This window comes from Solanum verrucosum, unplaced genomic scaffold (assembly GCF_900185275.1).
Source record: "Solanum verrucosum unplaced genomic scaffold, falcon-dt-bn FXZP01000121.1, whole genome shotgun sequence".
NCBI lineage: Eukaryota > Viridiplantae > Streptophyta > Magnoliopsida > Solanales > Solanaceae > Solanum > Solanum verrucosum.
This window is the reverse complement of record NW_026020509.1, coordinates 907,689-928,816: the sequence shown is the minus strand read 5'-3', so window position 1 is coordinate 928,816 and position 21,128 is coordinate 907,689. Positions and strand designations below refer to the sequence as shown.

General features: G+C 32.8%; 3 protein-coding genes across 4 annotated transcripts; all 3 read right to left on the bottom strand.

Moving 5' to 3' along the window:
- Positions 1–1,475: 1,475 nt before the first annotated feature.
- LOC125809680 (protein DEHYDRATION-INDUCED 19 homolog 5-like) lies at positions 1,476–4,587 on the bottom strand. 2 transcript variants are annotated; one of them, XM_049489273.1, is made up of 5 exons: positions 4,465–4,587; positions 3,396–3,521; positions 3,141–3,220; positions 2,804–3,045; positions 1,476–1,762 (listed from the first exon to the last, which is right to left on the bottom strand). In XM_049489273.1, exons 1-5 carry the CDS (start codon positions 4,544–4,546, stop codon positions 1,660–1,662), a joined length of 633 nt encoding a protein of 210 aa, XP_049345230.1. In that variant the 5' UTR covers positions 4,547–4,587; the 3' UTR covers positions 1,476–1,659. The 2 variants fall into 2 exon arrangements, with proteins under 2 accessions (XP_049345230.1, XP_049345231.1); XM_049489274.1 differs by having other exon boundaries at positions 1,476–1,759; positions 4,465–4,583.
- A 1,633-nt stretch (positions 4,588–6,220) lies between these two features.
- LOC125809665 (protein JOKA2-like) lies at positions 6,221–10,546 on the bottom strand. The gene is made up of 7 exons (XM_049489256.1): positions 10,333–10,546; positions 8,001–9,079; positions 7,800–7,923; positions 7,496–7,714; positions 7,254–7,403; positions 6,646–7,161; positions 6,221–6,520 (listed from the first exon to the last, which is right to left on the bottom strand). Exons 1-7 carry the CDS (start codon positions 10,354–10,356, stop codon positions 6,425–6,427), a joined length of 2,208 nt encoding a protein of 735 aa, XP_049345213.1. The 5' UTR covers positions 10,357–10,546; the 3' UTR covers positions 6,221–6,424.
- Positions 10,547–19,117: 8,571 nt separating this feature from the next.
- LOC125809687 (uncharacterized) lies at positions 19,118–20,078 on the bottom strand. Its single transcript, XM_049489282.1, has 2 exons — positions 19,843–20,078; positions 19,118–19,755 (listed from the first exon to the last, which is right to left on the bottom strand). Exons 1-2 carry the CDS (start codon positions 19,979–19,981, stop codon positions 19,316–19,318), a joined length of 579 nt encoding a protein of 192 aa, XP_049345239.1. The 5' UTR covers positions 19,982–20,078; the 3' UTR covers positions 19,118–19,315.
- Positions 20,079–21,128: the final 1,050 nt, after the last annotated feature.

Sequence of the window (21,128 nt, the reverse complement as noted above, 5' to 3'; positions counted from 1 at the left end):
GATGTTGACTTGACATGATGAGGAATGTTGTTCTTCATTGACTAACACAAATATCTTAGATATCACATTACGATAGTCCCATAAACTTTTCTTTGGTATATTCAGAATTGAATGGTCCATTTTCTCATCTTTCAGGCTTGTTCATCCTATCATGCACTCGTTGACTTCAGCGGTTTTCTTTATTCTCGAGCTAATGTGGCATAGGTAGCCAACTGGTCGATTTTGATTTCTTTGGTTAGGAAGCATGTCGTCCTAAGCTAAGATTATTAAGAATATGTTTGATCTTTCTGGATTTGATGCTTTGAAACTGGTTTTACCTTTCTTCACAATTATTGGAGCTTTGTTTCAACCAGCAATGTGGTTTTAAATTGCTGGTTCATTCTCATGAAAAATGAAAAAAAGTTGCTATATAGATCATTATAAGTCAAGTTCTGTGCACTGTGAAGTGAGTTCACCTTTAACTGGACACTTTGTAATCCCCTTGTGCTGAATTAACCAAAGCAACACCGTTTGTATGTCACTAGTGAGTAGTGAATTGTGCATTTCTTTCAAGAGTATATCTGTCTATTCCTTGTGCTTGGCTAAGTAAAAGTTGGGATCCCTATCGGAAATGTTACTTTTAACGTGAGCTCATTGTCAGAGTGACATTTTTGTCATGACTGTCAGTTTTTCTCTAAACCTCAGAGCAGTTCTTTGCAATGACATTCGAGAATGTTATTGCAATGCTCCGATTAAAAGGGGGGAAAACAACCGGAATACATACAAGACCCTTATGCTCTGATTAGTTCGAATGTATCTGTAACCTTACTTATTATCCTTTTATTTACCTAGCTTGGATGGTATCAAGTTTACAATGAAATGATACTGCTTGAGTCAAATGACAGAGGAGAAAAAACGATCATTCTGTTTAATAGAAGTATTTGAGCAAAGATATATGTCAATGGGAGGCCTTTTGTTACTAAATTGGCAAAAGGATCACTGTTGTGAAGTGTTACTATGATTCTTTTCTCTATACTGTTCTTGGTGAACGTGTCTGATTTATTGTGTTTCTTCTTGTTATTCATACTTGTTACTCTTGTATAATAACAGCCAAGGAAATATGCATTATGCAATAAATAGAACTTCATTTAGCTTTTTTGATGTATGGAACATGTGAAGTCACTGGTACTTCAATTAGGTTAACTGTCAATGATCATTGCCATAAACTCTCAACTCAAATCGACCACATTTGTTACATTAGTCTACAGGCTTTATAGGCTTCAACGTCGTTGGCCAGTTATTTTCTTAAGTCTACACTGCAATGTTGTTTGCCAGTGATATCTTAAGCCTGAGTATGTATCACAAATCTGATAAATAGAGAAACCAACCTTGTGACTTATGGTGTGCACAGCATTTTACTAATCAACCTTTGGACTCAATCATCCTCTGAGAACTGTTTAACAATCTTGTCTAGACATGATAGAAAAGAAGAAAACTAGCAAACAGTAACATATTGGTCGCCAAGAACAAATGAGATTGCATTAATATACTTGAAATTGTAACATTGATTTATAGATATTAGAAGTGTTTGAGATGTTTTCTGGTGTTACATGACATTTGCTAGTAATTTGGAACAATCATCGCTTGCATGATTCTATGAAGCAAAAATTGGTTGATTTTCTAAAAGATAGTTGAAGCAACCAGCTCTTGAAGAAATGCAGCTCTCTGCCTTTTCTCTTCAAAATCCTCTTCTAGTGCTGAATCAGATACAGCTAACTTGCTGCTGCACAACACAACAGTAGATTTCTGTCATCCTACGGTTAACTAGCACTGATTCTGTATATACTGACAGTATATAAGTTTTTATACATATAATTCTAACCTATTATAGCAGGTCACTTATTATGTATTCTAGTTTACCAATCAATGCTTATTAGGAGCCACCATTATAGTTACAAGTTCGGTACAACCCAATACATTCATTTAAAATGTATGAACAGTCTATCCATAACCCAGTGAGCAAAACAGATCGTGTTTCAACCCATGAACTAAAATTTCCTCTACAAGGATCAGCTAAACATTTCAAACTGGAGATTATCAGGTCTGTTACTCTGTTAGACACCTAATATTGTTAACATATTGAAATTTTTGAAGCAGAATTATGTTCTATTATAAACATCCTCCGAGTTTCATGGCCAACTCCTAGGTCGTCCATTGCTGCAACAATAGACTCATCCTTGATATGTGCTGATGAATAAACAGTTTATCTATATGATCTACGATAAATTTCATTCCTTCAACGTAGTAACACATTCTATCGGCTTAGTCAATTTATCATATCTTCAGCTTTACCACATGTTCAGTATGGTAACAACTTGTATTGCACCAGTTCCCTCAAGACCTTCAAGACATGTGTGGAAGCCCGAGTTCTTTAGATAACCGATTACTGAAAGCAACACATGCACCACATAAAGTGTTGATGAATAGATTCTAAATAGGATAGGTGGATGTAGCCTCTTAACTATGGGTTCATTTGAACTCATAATTTTAATAGTACAATAAGTTCAGTGCTAAGAATATTGAAGATTGAATCTATAACTTTAAATCCTGAATCTGCCTCTAAACGTTGGTAGGTTTTGGGTTGGAAATTGGTGAAACTACACTCTAGGTAGACACTTTTTGCTGGTTATATTGACAACGGAAGGACAATTACAGAAAGGTACAAACTTAAATACTCATGCTAAACTTTCAGGTTTAGCATTTAGTTCAGTTTGTTTTATCAGAAAATTTCACGAAAACAAAGAGAACGTATGAATAAAATTACCTTTCTATTTCAGGAGTAGCAGTGTCACAAACAGAGGACTTATCTTGCTGCCTGCATTTCAGATCAGAAGGAGCAAAATTGCAGAGAAATGGCAATAAAAGTGGATCAGGAGCCAATTCTTGAACCTTATATCGACCAAATGCTGAATCTGTGCCAAAAAATGAAGCCATTTCTCGAGGATCCTTTCCGATCATAGCTGCAGCATTATTCCAGAAGCCAGGATTTAGGTAATTTCTCCTCCTCTGTAAAAGGAGTAGGCGTGTGAGGTTCAGCTGATCACTTATAGATCATCCTATATAGTCAAAATTAATATTTTTGACGCGGAAAATATGTCTACCTTTACTGAGTGTGCATGTTGCACAGAAAAATGTCCTGTAGGATCTTTGCCCAAAGTTGCAGCACATATGGGACAGACCTGTAATAGAAAACTCATACAATTCTTTAGTACAAATACATATGACATGAGAACGAAAAGATTGAAAAGTTTCCAGTATATCAGTGTAGTCATATATACTTCATTTTTGCATATAACATAAACAACAAATGAAACAAGAATGTGATGTAAGGAAGCATCATGAGTGGGACATTACAGCGTTTTTTAAGTCAAAACAATGCTCGTCTTGCAAATGGCTGCAAAGCATTGGCACTTCAATTTCGACATAACAGAAAGGGCAAGGGAACCAAGCTCTAACATCTTCTGCTTCATTCAAGAAAGAATCTGTTTGATTTCCAAAACGAACAAACATAAGGTTTCATTTAGGGGTGTTCTCTTTCTTTTTTTGTCCAAAAAAACGTCAGATGACAAGAAATATGATCACATCTTTATGTGTTCCAGGTTGTAGAAAATACAACTTTCTGATTCTGAATAAATTATTTATACATATTAAGTGAATTTTTATCGCAAATACAGAATTTTGGGCCAAAACTACTAGGTTCTACCTATTGTCCCCGGATAATGTCCTAGTGTTTCACTTGTAGATTTCAAAACTCGGCTATTTTCTGAGGACAACACTGAAAAGTGACCAGTCGGCGCTATTTCTACTACAAAATTAATCCATGAAAAAATGATCCAAATCATTTATTGATTCAGCCCATTTGACCCGCCCAAATTCAGCCCAACACGATCATTTGACACAACTACACAAATTTATCAATCTTAGATTGAATTTCTTGTCCAACTGATAAACCAAATGAAATACTAGTTAAATAGGTAACTACATAAAACTGGAAGAAACACAAAACACAATAATGAAAATTGAAACTCATTATAACAGCATCCAAGAAAGTAAACAATTAAAAGATCTATGTTGCTTGGACTCTTCAAAAATATATTCAAGTGAGTGTCGGATCCTCCAAAAGTAATGCAGTTTTGAAGAATCCAACACAAGTGCAACAACATTTTTGAAGAATCCGACCAACAATAGCCTGAGAAAGGAAGGAACTAGAGTAGATAAAATTACCAATTAATGGAAAAGCCATGGCCAAAATTATCAATATCTATGTCAACACAAAAGCTTCATTCACCATTTAAAATTCCCCTGAGACAGAGACTTAAAATGCCTACCACAAAATTTAATTTAATTTAATTTATAAAAAAATTGAAAAAAAAGAAGCAAGAACAGTTAGACTAGACAAATGCATGTGCTGCAATTGATATTTACCAGAATTGCTTAAATTGGTACATTGAAAGGTAGAAAGATTATTGGCTGAGTTTTCTCTTGTAGTCCAAAAATCCACATCCATCTTCCAATTATTTTTTTTGGACAAGGAAATAACAATTTGGTTTTTTTATTTAGAGTAAATACCTAAACTCATAAAAACAAAATATTGAGAGTGTGTTTTTTATAACAAGAGGATCAAAGAAAGTAGTGAGTGGTTGGTGATGATGTTTCATTTTAGCTTCTGCGTTAAATGGACATTTGATCATGTTTCATTATAAAAAATTTAAAAATAATTTTTGTTTTCAAAAGTAAAGAATAGTTTTTCGAAAATTAAAGTTATATTTAGTCACGAATAAAAATTAAAATTATTTTAACTTTTTATAAGCAACATATTCTTCAGGAAAAAAAATCAAAAAATTTCATCATCAAACGCGTCGTTACTTTATTTAAGTTTGATGGGATGTTGTGTTGTACTCTTTTTTTTTTTTTTTTTTTACCGTGGTTTCCGGGCGTCGCTTTGCGAACCCGACTAGCTGTACCCACCGAGTCCCGCTGTTTCAAGGCGGGTCCACCACGGTTAGTTCCACGGGGCCCTGGAGACGCGGCCAGTTTGTAATGCCTCCAGTGGCCCTGCTGGGGCTCGAACCGGCGACCTGAAGGACTTTGTCCCAGGCCTTTACAAGCTGAGCTACTCATTTGTATTTTAGTGGGTAGAAAGTTTTATTTATAACTAGTATAAGAAATATATTGCGGAAAGCTTTTCTTACACACAAAAGCTGGATAATAGAACTATTGACATGTGACCCTTTGCAAATGGTAAAATAGACTTACTTCTTTTCACTGACAAATTCCTTCACCAATGACACTTTCCTCTCCAATTAAGTCAAGTATTTTATTATTTTCTCCATTTCAATTCATGTGGTTAGATTTTCCTAATCTATAAAATAGGAGAAAGCTGGTCAGACTATACAGCAATTATTCATCAACCTAACATTCTTTTTTTTTTTTTTCCGCCCAAAGTCGGGTATTCATATTGGAGCCAGATTACATTCAATTTTTTTTTGTTTTCCCTCAATATCCGCTATCCATATTAAAGTCCGACTAAATTTTGGATTCACGCTGGGAGGTAAAATGCTCCTTAACAAAGGCAACCCACATAGAAGGTAATGCGCCCCTTAAATAAGACAACTCTATATCCAGAGTGACTCGAACCCCATTAGAGGTAAAACACTCCTTAACAAAGGTGACTCGTACCTAGAAAGATTCGAACCGAAACCTCTGATTAAGAATGGAGGAGTATTTATCATTCCATCACAACCTTAGTTGATAACCTACTAATATTCTTTCTTGCAGGTTGCTTTGTGGGTTCATTTTTTAGAGCAAATTAATAATATGGTGCCAAAAGAAGTTAATATTGTGCAATCAGCACTTTGGTACTATGAAAATGGACAAAGCAAACGTGTTACAATATTTGCTTTACTGTGTATATTGTTTATTAACATGATTTAACGGATTCAACTCAAAATAATCCATCAAACTAGTATAAAAAGGATCAAAACAGTGTAATCTAATGAATCAAAATGCCAAGAAATATAAAATTGAATTCGACACTCACAATCAGAACGTCAAGCCATCAAGATTCAAGAGCTTGAAGCTATGAGCACGGTATACCACAATACCAGGAAAATTTTGGGTGCATGCAAAAACTTTGGGAGCCATCGTTATCATAAAACAATGCAAGTTCAGTACGACGCTTAAGAAGTTTCAGTGCATCTATCAACTGTGCAAAACCACACAAGGACACAAAGTCAACAAAACATCCAAGTTTCAGTGCATCTATCAATTGTGCAAAACCACATAAGGACACAGTCACCAAAACATCCAATTCAGTCTAGCAAGTTATTTATAGCATAGTCTACTGAAAGCATAATATATTGCAAGAACTACTGCTAACTAGATCCTAATTCTCTCCGGCAATAAGATCCATCACAACACGCTTAATGCTGCCATTGTTCTTCTTGAGCAACTCCTTGTTCATCTCTTTGTTGTGGAAACCCTGCAGAGACGAAATATAAAATGGTCAAAAGCTAGAAGTCGTTGCTTTGCTCAACATGCAGAAAAGGAAGGTATAAATGTCAAACACTAACTACACTAAATTTAAAGACCATGACAGTAACCTACCATCTCCTCCAGCTCTTCAAGCATAGGATCCCACTCAGAAACACCACAAAGATCAGCTACTGCTTGTTCCAAGTTATACTCGTTCATCCTCAAGACTTCTTTGTTTAAGTTAACCTGAGTGAAACCCATGTCCTCCAGTTCCTTGAGGAGGGCCATCTCGACATCTTCCTGTGAAGATGCTTGCACCTCTACAACAGATGGTGGTGCAACAGAAGTAACTGCTGGTGCTGCCTCGGATAAATAAATGGGGTATGAAATTGACGAACCAGCTGCAGAAGGAGAAATGCACGACTTGGACTCCTCATTGTTACGGTTTCCATCAACCACCGGCTCAACTGATTTCATGGCAGGGTTTGAGATTTTAGGGTCAGCAGTGATATCCTGTATTGTCATGTCTGCATTCACATTAATAGATTCAGAACCAGCTATATCATAGCCGGCTGGAGGAAGATTCAAGTCCAGGACCTGAGAGGCTTCATAAAAGAACTCCTTTTTCGGGATCATTGAAAAATCAACCTGCAAAAATGAGTTACAAATATTCAAATCAGCATCGAAGCTACCTCTTATTATCAAGACAAGAAATAATGTTGCATGCGAACAATCCTGACCTGGATAAGCACCCATACACGCTGCCCAAACTTCTCCCCTGAAGGCAAGGCCATCCTCCAGTAGGAGATGTACCTGCCAGGAAGCTTAGGAGCTGTAAAATCAACTGCCACATCAAGTTCATGGTCTACAGCCAAGCCAAACGAAGAAATCTGCAGATAGGGACAATGTATCATCGCATCACAGGACCGGAGGCATGGATGTTCACCAAAAAAAAAAAAAGCACATGCGCATAAACTCTGACCTGTAATTCAACAGAGACTGCATCACCTAATCGATCTCCCCCAATCCAAACAAGTTGTGTTCCTTGTGGCCAGACAATATTACCATTGTTCCTCATCCTCCAGACCTTGGTAAATGGAGTTGATGGAGCCATCATAGTACCATCAAGTACATTGACATCCTGTTTGAAGCGGCTGTCCAGCTTAGGCGATTTTACACCGCAGCCTCGAAAGATGTCACGCTACATACAGAAAAAGTTGACAGAGTTAATCAACACAAAGAGAGTACTTACAGAAAATTGAAAGAAAAAAAGTAACTCATTATACAGGTTCATGTAAAGCCTTGAAAGCTATGGGATGATGGTAAGAAACAGGACGATCCATTCTAACGTAATCAGCATCAATTCCCATTTGTGCAAAGCATATGCTGCAGAGATCATAGTCCTCCTTTCTGCATGAGAATATGAGGATCAGTCCTTAACATTGATTAGTCAAATACCAATTATACAAAAGGTTCACGTTTCTTACACTTTAGATTTGAACCTAGGTCCAGTTATTGGATGAACCCCACAACCATCACAGCGAACACCTCTGTGGAAAATAGAGACTGTCCCATCACTGTGATTATGGCTCCTTTTAACTGGAATCTGGAAAGGAGAGTATTGAGGTTGGATAGTGTCATTTAACTCGGGCACCATAGTCATGAAATATGAACTTGGAGATCCAAATCCACCAGAAAGCTTCCCAGATAAACCAACAACACCAACAGGCTCAGCACCAGGGTGATTCTCAATTTGCTGTTTATCAGCTGTCTTTTTTGGGCCAGTGGTTGAGGCACTAGGATATGAATTACCAAGAGCCTTCCCAACAAGATGGGAATCACCAAATTTGTTACCCTCTTCCTTCTTACCGTCTACCAGAGATGAGTTACGCTTAGGACTTTTTGATAATGGTTCACAATGAATTCCGTTTTGATCTGGTTGGGAAGACTTCAATTCTGATGCATTTATGGATACAGTATGACTTTTGGGTTGTCCTGCAGTTTTAACGGTCAGCTCCTCAGGATTCGCTGCTTGAGATGGCTCTCCACTTCTAACACTACCCATAGGGACTCCGGATACTGGACAAGCCTGCTTTAAGTAGGATAAGCCAGTCATAGAGAGAGCTTTGGAAAGCTCAGCAATTTCTCGGGCAGCTGATGAGGCTTTAGACGCCATATCTGCAGAGTGCTTTAGGATTTTTTTGCTTTTTGATTTTGGCAATGACTTGAGAAAATCAGAAACACTCGAATTTATGTTCGGAAATGTAGGTGGGGCCCTGATGGAAGTAGAATTTTCACTAGATGTACCTGAAGATCTACTAAGTTTTTCAGTGTTCACAGATATTCGCAGGGGATCCAGGTCCTGCCTCGTGATATCCTGCAGATCTTCATCATCAACAAGTGTTACAACATCACCATCCTCATCAATGTATGTCAGTGTAAGTTCACTGTCGGGAGGAAAGTTGAAAAGTTTAAAGATCTTGTCTTTTAATTCATCTATGTTAAGATCAAATTTATCATCAGCAACACGGGCATTGAATCGTCTAAGTGTCTCTCCATACTTGACCTACACAGTATACAGGGGCAGCAGAAATCCCATTAGTACAGACAAAATCATCCATCAGAGGGTGCATAAGTTAGTCCCAACATATATCCATGGTCATAAGAAAATTAACCAAAATAACAAACGGAAACTTTACTGGCTCAACAGATAATTCTTTTCAAGAGTCGATGAGTTTATGTTATCATGGAAACAGAAAACTGCATATTGACAAGATTGCATAGCAGATAGCACATGGAATGCCCCCAAGGCATACAAGGATCATAAGAAAGTTAAGATTATCTGGCGAGAAAACACATCAGAGCAATTATAACAATCAAGTAATCAAGTATGCCCCAATCAGCTCACAAATCCCTTACTCCTAGGGTGTGTCCAGTATGGAGAAAAATAAGTTGCTTAGACATGAGGAAAATACTTCCTGTTAAGGGCAAATAAATTCTAAAAGTGGAATTCCACAAAACACACACCTTATCTTTCAAAAAAAAACCTTATTACTGGAACATGAAAACATACATGATTTTCAAATAGAAGGGAAAAAAATCCACAAACCAGAACTAGGAAGCATCTATAGTTTAAATTAGATCACATCGCAAACTCTGCTATTGTACATCTTGCAGTAAAGACAACATCTTTACAGTGTAAAACATTTGCTTGATTTTGTTATTAACACATCTCAACACCAATTAAGCAAAAGAAAAATAAACACCCAATTCTTACATGCATGATGATTAACAAAGCTAGCTAGATATGTTGTCGGTGCTATCCTTACAAATTTATTTCGCAATTCGATCATATCTCAAGAGTACGAAAACAAGAAAATCCATCAAACCACAATATTATTCAACATTACAAAGTAGAAGGGGAAAAAATTCCACAAACCAAAACATTAAGAAGCATCTAAACTTTAAATGAGATCACATTGCAAACTCTGTTATTGTACATCTTACAGTAAAGCAAACATCTTTACAGTCGAAATATTTGCTTGATTTCGTTATTACCACATCTCAACACAAATTAAGCAAAGGAAAACAAAACACCCAATTCTTACATGCATGAAGATTAACAAAGCTAGCTAGATACGTGATCGGTGCTATCCTTACAAATTTATTTCACAATTCGATCATATCTCAGAGTACAGAAACAACAAAATCCATCAAACCATAATATTATTCAACATTCCAAAGTAGAAAAACAACATGCAATCCAATTGAACAGAACCAAAAAAACTGGAATTTTTTTGGAAGAGTAAAAGATCAAACCTTGATCACAATAGAAGATTCCATGAGGGTAGCGTTCCAGGTAAAGCACAAAAAACAGTCCCGATTATTATGAATTTGCTAAGAATTTGAAAACCCTAACCCTAGAACTAGAATTTGTAGAGAAAAATTAACGAAATTTAGCGATGAAATAAATAGCAGAAGAGGAAGAGACTCCTTAAGCGAAGGGTGTCTATTCGGTTGTCATGTTTATCGCATTTAATTATTTTTATATATAATTTGGCGTATATCTATATATAAAAAATTGTGGGCTCTATTTTAAATTATTTTACTCTTGGTTTTGAAGAAAACTACAGGCCTAAGGAAACCAAAAAGTCATTTTTGGATGTGATAGGAAAAAGTTTTTCAAGAAAAAAAACTTTTGTGTACAAGTAAAATTATTTATATTTATAATAAATTTTCTAAACAAATATTACTAGGTGAGGGTGCAACAAAAGTGGGGATGAAAATAAAACATGTTGAAAGGTGAAAAAGGTATAACTAAGGGCCCGTTTGGCAATGCGATATGGTATCATAATATGGAATCATGATATGATATCATGATATGGAATAATGAGATGAAATTAAAGGTTTGTTTGGACATGCGATATGAAATTTTTATGTTGTATATTTTCTCATAAACATAAAAATCTCTTTTAAGTTGTAAAACTATTAAAATAGCCCCAATTGTTTATTCAATCTTATCAAATAAACAAAAAATTATAAAATTGCATAATAAATTATTACAAAGTTATTTGTTCTCCACTTAAGTAATTGTTTCATCTAACTTTAATTTAATTAAAAAAATTGAACATAAATTGTAGTGTACTAGTCTTTAATATAATCCTCCCACATAGTACAAACAATTTTCTCACGTTGAACTTGCATTTCTCGATCATGTGATCGAGAAGACGAACCAACATTGTTACTTTGAGTCATTTGTTGGTCAATATCCTCCGCAACTATATCTTCATGTTCATAGACCATAAATATTTTATTACTACTTTGGTATTCTCGCAAATAATTATGTAACACTGCACAAGCTATGACAATTTTCACTTGTGTATCAATATCATAATGGTTCATGCGTTGTTTCAGTATTCTAAATCTATTTTTTCAAGCTCCAAAAGTCCATTCAATCACATTGCGCAGAGATGAATGCCTATAATTAAATAGTTCTTTGGCATTTTGAGGCTCTCTTTCACTTCCTCGGTAATCTTGCAAATGATAGTGTAGTCCTTTGTATGGAGCTAAAAATCCTTTTGTGTTTCGGAAACCAGCATCAACAACATAATATTTATCTACCAAAAAGCATTTTATAAAGAATTACTAAAAACATATGTGATGTAAATGAGACAACTTTGTGTAAATAAATAATATTTATTCTAAGGATGTAATTTAAAGTTACCATGTGGCGAAAATGGGAATTGTGACGTTGGTTCAACAAGTGCATTCTCAAGTATTTTACTATCATGTGCAGTACCTTCCCAACTAGCAACAACAAAGGTAAGTCGCATATCAAAATCACAAGCACATAAGACATTTTGTGATGTTCTTCCTTTGTGATTACGATATGCTTGTTGCACCGCTTTAGGAACCTTCCCTTCTATATATGTTCCATCAATCGCACCAACACAATCCTACCAAATAAAAAATACATCAATATTAGTTTAGTGAATATAAAATAAATTGGAAGCATTACAGAATGCACTTCATAAAAATAATATTTGTAAGAGTAATAAAAATAGTGCTTCCAAGATAATGCAAAGTCATAAAATAAATATTATCTCTTTAAACAAAGTTGATAGGAAAAATGTAACTAAATACTAATAACTTACACATAAAATATAAATGTTCACTTATTAAGGCCATAAAATAAATTTATTAATGTGATTGAAATTTTACCTTAAACCAAGACCAAAATCGAGTATTATGTCGAATTTTGAAATGTACACCAGTCATATTTTTTGGTTGTATAAATGTTCGTGCCATATTGCTAATTGCCTCGGCAACTATTTTAACATGCCGGTTAATTGTTTCAAGTGAATGTTGAAAAGTTTCACAATCGTGAGGTGTGAGGTAAAGTGACTATATGTTGGTGAGAATAATAAATTTTATGTCGGTGAGAATAATAAATTTTAAAAAGTAATGATGTGATTATAAATTTTATTTACATATGAAACAAATGGTTAGTAGATATAAATGTGGGGCTGTTTTAACAAAATATAAACTCATGGATCAATTATTGTATTAAAATATCTCAAATCATGATATGAAATCACCATATAATTCCATATCATGGTTTTTGGAGAATATGGTATCACCTCTCATGATATGGAATCATTAGATGGAATCAGCGTAAAATCGCATGTCCAAACGCTGATTTCATCTCACGATACCATATCGTGATATGGTATCGCATGGCCAAACGCCTACTAAGTATATTACTTTATATTAGTAATTATTTCAATCAACACTTATTGTTTCTAACCCTCAACGGCCACCTTAAAAATAATTGAAATTAACTATAAACTTTATTGTTAATTCGTATGTTTAATAATTTCGCAACTAATAAAAATTATTTAATAGTATATCGTTAATTTGATACTACAAAAATAAAGAGTTCAATCTTTTTCCATTATTTTCCTAAAACAAATGTAAAAATATACTCCATTTCTCTTTCCCTTTTTCTTAGTTAGTCAATTTAATATAAATCTAAATTAATCAAATTAATAAAATTAAAATATCAAAATGATATTTGATATTTATTATATATTAATATTTTCTATCTCAATTAGTGTGGCGTAGTTCGAACGTTAAAAATCAATAATTTAATTTTAATAAAAAATTCGGATATGTAATCTTCAAGTATTTTAAAATAAACTTTATAAAAACTCTATGAAAGAATATTATAAGTTATACTCACAATAATTTGTAATTCAAAATATTTTAAAATATATTAGAAATTATAACAAAAGAATCTTATTTAAATTTCATAATTTGAAATTCGAAAGATGCCACTTAATTGAAATGTCTTTTGGCATCAACTTGTAATTCGAGGTAAGTTTTTTCTCAATACAAACTTTATAAAGCTAACCTTTTCCCACTAGAAATACTCCATCTAATATTTGTAGTTTTGCACTAAACTGATACGTATTTACATACTCCTATATTCTCAATATTTATTGCGTTCTTTTTTGTGCACTTCTTTAAAGAAAAATAAAAATTAATGTAATTAAGAGGCTTTTTTTTCAAAACTATTTGACCTCATTTTTGTCTAAAAACATAATCTATATTTATCAAATATTTTACTATATTCATTATCCAAGAGTTTGTAATTTGAGACAACTAATTTTAAAATTCACAATAGATAATTTGAAAGAGCGAGTAACCTATACTTTTGCTTAATCCTCTTGCACTCAACCATTGTTATTTAATGGCCTTATTTAATACTCTATATTATATTTCAGTTCATCCGATTTATTCTTGTTTAGTTTGTTAAAAGATAATGTTTTTTTTATAATATTTTAATTTCAACTTTCCACTTATATGTTTAAAATTAAAAAATTCAAAAGTTTTTTTTAATTTTTTAAACACTGTATCAAGTTAAAATCAGACATATCAATTGAATTTTTTTAACCACAATTTATTAATATAATGTACTTCGAGTTTGTAACGTAAAATAGATTGCTACTATAATAAAAAGCGAAAGAGAAGTTCAGAAAGTGAGAAATGAGATAAGTAAAGAAAGTGAATTTTATTGACGAAGTGCATGCATCAAAATTTAGCCACGATCGCCAACAACATTCATTGTAAATATACTTTACTTAGCAAAAAAGGAAAAGTGAAAAGATTCAATTTACAGCTCAAATTTCATATTAAAGCATAAATAAAATTCAAATAGTACACTGCATACCTTATTTGGAGATAACTCCAAATAAAATTTTCTTATAACTAAATTTTTAATTGAAAATGAAACAGTTTTATCACTGCACTACAATCCGTACAAAATGAAGGATTAATATACTCCATGTCGTGCCACTGCCTGCAGTCAACTAGAACCAAGAAAACAATGGAAGCGTTGATATATACTTTCTCGATCTCATTTTATGTGATCATATCTAACTAAACATAGTATAAAGTTTTAAAAATATATATAATATAAAACATGACGTAGATATTTTTGTGGAGAAAATCACAAAAATTAACCCTTATATTTTGAAGTAAGTTCAAAATGGTCCCATAATATACTTTTGAGTAGTTTTGATACTTTAAATTTGTTGAAAGTAAGTACTCCTTGTATCCAAATATTTACAAATTGTGAATGTTAGATTTTACAGCAACTGTGATTTTTCAATCACTTTTTTTTTTAAGATAAACTAAAAATAAAAGTGTCACTTAAAATTAGACGGAGATTTAATAATTGTGATTAACAATATAATGCCATAGAAGTGAAGCCGAGAATGATAGCAGTACCGGTGAAAGCAAATAATCCCCTCTCTTTAAACACAACGTTGGCCGCATACATTGCCACCTCAGACGTGATCGACTTGCCATCCTTCACTACGCCCCTACGGCGTTTACCAGTGAATGCTAGCAGTACGAGCACCATAATCCATGTTATTACGGTGGTTCGTACTGCTAGAACAATTAGTACTGTTGTTCCCACAAGAACAACAGTGCTAATGACAAGAAATGGGACTAAATCTAAGAAAGATATCAATATTAGGATCAAAATTAAGAAATATTTTGTGCTTATTGTGACCTTCATCTTTGTTTTACTAGAGATTGACTTGATTTGATGGAGAGATTATGAAAATGTTTGATTTATTTTTTTTAGAGGAAAATAAGGAGGTTGATTTTGAAGAAGGAAGAGTGAAGCTGTGTATGGCTGTATCTGTTCTGAATTTAATCATGAAAGATGTGGAGTTTGTGGAAATTGGGAAGTGTAGGGCATGTCGCATGTGGCTGCACATGACAGGGTTGGCTAATTACTTACTCTCTTTTTTTACTATTCACGAATTGAGTGTTTGAGTCTCACTCAATTCAAAAGTTAATTCGTGACAAAAGTATTGTTTAAGTCCATAATTTCGTTATTTTATTGATGTGAAGATTAACACCCGTTCTCAAGCTTAGGACTGAGCCTAACTCACTACAAAATTCAAGTAATGAAGAGAGGATTGATCAAATTATATATATATAAAACCTTCATCCGTCTATGTGTGATTTGACAATGTTTTCTATCTTATAGGATCAGTCTTAGATTAATTCATTTCTTGAATGTTAATTTGATTAATTGGTCTTTTTTTTCTTATTTTAGCGTAATTGTTAGTAAGATGAGTCTTTTTGAATAATTTGAAAGTAATTTTGAGCCAAAAATATAATAATAAGAATATCTTCGAGTCAAAAATAATTTAAACTAATTAGGAAGCATGTGTATCCCTTTTCCCAAAAACAGAAAAACTCATAGAAAGCTACAAGGGGAACAGTTTAACACTTGAATTGCGATGAAACAAAATTCATTTTGTCATTTTGTTAGATTCATCCTCTCTATACCTAATTTATGTTCCCAAGGTTCATATGTATCAGCCAGTCGACCAATTCATTAGTATACTCGCTGCGGACTATTTAGAAAATAGGTAAAAGGGTCAAAAATATCTTTACTGTTAATATTTTGATTTTAAAATGTTCTTAAACTATACTAAAGGAATAAAAATGTCCTTCATTTGTAGTTTGATCCAAAAATGTCCTTGTCGTCAATACTTTAGTTCAAAAATTTCCTTATTATTATATAATGGGTCAAAAATGCTCATTTCCAAATAAATATATTATTATTTTCTTTTTAACACATTCTTTTTCTAATAATATTTTTTTTAAATTAGCAAATATGTATCTTACTTCAATTTTAAAAAAAATATATATTTCTTATTTTATTATCATTATATAAATATAAATTAATGATAGATATACTATGATCTTATATATATGACATATATTATCTATCGAAATGGTATATGAAGTTATTCTATTTTAATTGATAAAATGAAATTAAGAAGAAAAATAATATTTCCTACAGTTTTATTTGTTAAAGTGATTTTAGAAGAAATAAAACAAGAATAGTGTTCTTTAATAATATTTTAACTAGGAAGAAGATGTGTTTAAAAAGAAAAAAATAATAAAAATATTTGTAAAAGGGCATTTTTGATCCATTTTGTAACTATAGGGGCATTTTTGGACCAAAGTATTGACTGCAAGTGCATTTTTGAGCCAAAATATAGACAGTAAGAACATTTTTGAGCTAAATTATAAACGGAAGGCATTTTTATTCCTTTTACATAGTTTAAGGACATTTTTACCCTTTTCCCTAGAAAATAAGTACACATGCATCTTCGTGTATGTGAATTGTGATAGTAACAATTTAAGTCATCTGTGGCTAGGGGTGTGCATTCGATTTTTTTGTTCGATTTAGTGTTATTCGGTTTGGGTTTTCGGTTTTGAAAAAGTATAATCCAATCCGAACCAAGAAAAAATTGGTTCAGTTCGGTTTTTCTCTTTTCGGTTTGATTTTTTTCGATTTGGCTATTCGGTTATAACTTATTTCATAACTAATTAATAACATAATCAAAGTTATATTTGCATGCTTAAAAAATAAATATTTCATATAAGGAAAAGTAACACGAGTAAAACATTAAAACACAATACTATCAATAATTTCAATGAAACTAACTCTAAACTCTAAAGTACTATCACTAAAGACAATTCGCATCGAGGTTGAACTAACAATTCAACTCATGTCTTCAATTAAGATCTCTTAAACCTGAAATATGATGAAAAAACTTTTTAGAAAGAAATAGATAAAAATTTCAAAATCAAATAGCACACAAATAAAATAAAGCAAGAAAAAGAGCAAACTACAAAAATAAAAAAGTTGACTAGCGCCGCTAGTTCTAGTTCTGCTAATTTTTTTTTCATGAAAGTGCAAGTAATATGTGATATTTATAGTTATAATGTAAAACATAATACCTAAAATTTAGTGAAATAGGATGACAATAATTTGATATGGGCCTAAATATTACGGTAATACTGAATTACTAGTACCCTACGACCTACATAGTAAACCTAAAAATTATATGTGTAATTATTAATCTATATATATATAATTCGGTTTTTTTTTATTTTTCGATTTTCATTTTTCTAAATCCGAAACCAAACCAAAAAAACAAACAAAGTAACTTATAAATCCAAAACCAAACCAAAAATTCAAAAAATCAATCCAAATTACAATTCAATTTGATTTGGTTTGATTTTTCGGTTTAATCCAAATAGTGCACACCCCTATCTGTGTCCACTTAAAGTTGTCCGCATATTTCACTTGGACCCTCAACTAGGGTTTGTACCTATAGAGCACCTTATTTATTAAAAAATCATTCATATTAAACACAAAATACTGACATGACAGAAAAAAAATGTTTCACACTCTTTGAGCGCGTATAGCAATTAAAAATCATGTTAAAAAATAAATAAAATAAAAATAAAACGGAAAAGCCCTGTCTTCTTCACTTCTTCTCTGCAGCCATCCTCCAAGTACATCTGCCTCACTTTCTTTAACTCGTTTTTATTCTTCTTTTGCTTTTACCTTCATTTTTAAAAAGTTATTATTATATAGATCTAAATCGCAAATATTCTAGCAAAGCTTTATTTTTTTTTAATAAAAATAATATGAATTGATTATTTCTTTCAGCAAAAGTCCGTATTCTTTTTTAGATAACTATGATAGTAAGTGATTAAAGAAAATAAATTCAAAATGGGGGAAAAGTTTTGAAATGGCAGCAGATTTTGACGAAGAAGGAGAAGAGGGGCAAGGGCGGGGGTAGGGGTGGGCGTGGATTGATTCAAAATAATTTGTTGTTGTTTTTAGTTCTTTTTTATCTAATTATCACGTGTCATCATTTTATTGGCCCATCTGTTATGTATTTGTATTTGAGACACAGGCACTTGTGTCTTTCAACATATTTTCATTTTGTATTTAATAAATATAAATTTATTAAAATTAAAGTGTTCACTAGGTACTAACCTAAGTTAAGATGTCTAACTGAAATATGTGGACAACTTTAAGGAGCGTATATGACTTAAGCCTATTTTTTTTCATTTTATTTTACATTCCATCACATGCTTTTATAATTATATTAAAGATCATAATTTATAAAAATGATTTCTTTTAAAAGGTTGTTTTTCAATCAAGATAAGCCAACGGCAAATGAATTTCTTTTTGTTTCTTGACGTCTTGGTTTCTTTCCCATTCTGCATCCTGCTTTCAATCTCGTTCGTTATTTGTATTGAAATTCAATTAAATTAGATTTACATTTTAAAATATATTTTTAATAAAAGTAATTTTATATATAAAACTTGAATTCAAAATCTCTAATTAAAATACTTATGATATGTCCGGATTTTCTATGGCTACAAGTTACAACCACATAATCTACAACAATTCCTCACACATCCATTAGATAAATGAAATATATGTCTTCACTCCTCATCCTTATTTCGATCTCTAGAAAGTGCAAATGTCTTCTAAGTTCTAATACTAAGTAAACAAGATGAAATGAACAATACTAAAACAGAGGGGCACAGACTATACCGCTAGCTCCAAAAGTAGAAAAAATATTTTCGATAGAAAACAAACATCAGCATTCAGGCCCAGAACAACGAATTGCCTACGCCTACCAGTAACCCTAACGGCGTAAATGTCTATACGGAGTGTACGAGCAAAGAATCCACAGAATAATTGAACGAACAATAATCTCAAGCAATATACAATTTGATTCAGGGACCAAAATATTATATTGAATCTGTTTTTTGCTATTTGATGTGATAAATATTTTCTTTATCTGTCCCTTCTTTATGGGGAGGAGATTCGTTTCATCCATGTAAACAACTCTCCTGCAATACTGTTAACTACTCTTATCTCTCGGATATCTTTTTTCTATTGGCAATGGATAGGAACAACGTTATACAAAAGCCTAACTCCTCCGTGTCCACAGTAAGGATAGTAAAGCTCCTCGCGATCTGTCCGTCTCCCGATCGGATAACCCACACCTGGTGAGAACAATCTACGCGCCGCATACGCAGGAGGCGAATTGAACCGGCCGAGTTTTCCATGCTTCAAGTTCGATGCCGGGAAATCGAAGCAAGACATTGGCGAAGACGGACGAGATTTCTTTTTCGGCAAATTGATTGGAGATAATAACGCCTTAATCTTAATCTCTGTATTCGTCATTGCTGAAACTCGATCGTACTCTTCAATCACATTCGCCAGGTCCTCGTCACAGGTTATCGATACCAAAACATCCAAATCCTCAGTCGGCAGCTTACATTTTAAACGCATAGACGATCCACACAATTCTCCAAACTTCACCATCAACTCTGCATCAGTCAAATTTCAATCAGTTCCCTAAAAAGGTAGCTAAGCAAAATCGAAGTGATAACAAGGAGATGAATGTATGAACAAACCTGCAAATGAAATAGATCGATCAACGGAGAGGACTCTAGTAAAGCCACCGATGTAACGGAGCGTGCCGTCGGAGGGACGAGGAAGGATTCTACCGCCGTAACTGTAGAGGAATTTGACGATTTGTGTAGAGTGACTCATGCTCCGAATTCAGTGCGAAGAGATTAATTGAAAGCGGAAATTGTGCTGGGAAGAATGAAAAGAAGCTTCTAGAGAAAGCTGAAATTTCGAGCGATTTGAATTGGGATTGGGGGAAAAGCGTATATATAGGGGGGAGGAATACGTGTCGACAGATGGTGGCGTTTTGGGAAATTAAAAGGTGGGTCCACTTAAGGTTTGACGAGGGACTGAGATGATGAGGTGTTAGGCTCAGCATATAACACTTGGTGGAAGATGAAAGGGCCTGCTGGTAATTTGGTATTCTCCGTTTTAAAAAAATGTTTTAGTTTGACGAAATTTAAAAAAATATTTTTTTAAACTTTATTGTTCTAAATTAAACTTATATCAAATGTATTAAAATGTTCACATGTCATATAAAAAACTGAAACTAAAATATTACCAGAAAAAGAATGTGATCATTTTTTTAAACCAACTAAAAAGAAAAAATAAGTTATTTTTTAAAATGGAGAAAGTATTAAATAGTAGATGTATGAAGCAATAATAATAAAATTTAGAGTTTCAAATTACTATTTATAAGATTTCTTTAGTAAAATATATGCTAGTAATAAAAACTTTTTAACATTGTGTCGCCGAAATTCTATTACCCCTTTTACTTAATTTATCTGCATTATTTACACCTCTAATAGCCAATATTTTCTTCATTTATTGGATATATATAAAACTTACAAGTTATAGTTAATGCATTGGATCAAAACTATATTAGAATTGAAAAAAATGGCACAAAAATTAAATTAGACAACAACAAAAATTGAATCAAAATAATTCAGGAGTTTAAATCAAGGAATATAATTATTACGAAGGAAATTAAATTCATGTAGCAATAAAACCACACATAATTCATATATACAATTCTACCATAATTTTAAAGATTCTTGCCCCTTTTTCATAGATTTTATTTTATTTTTAAAAAAAGGAGAGTTGAGGGATACAAAAGTATAATAAGCAATTATCAACCATTAGAATGCACGTATTGGTTTTATTTTGCTAAAAACAAATCAAATACGTAACATTTTTTTGGCTTTATTTTGGATGTTGGTGTGTGAATAAACCCCCCTAGTCAATATAGTGTCGAAAGGAAGCTTCAAAAATTGGGAATATATACTTGCAC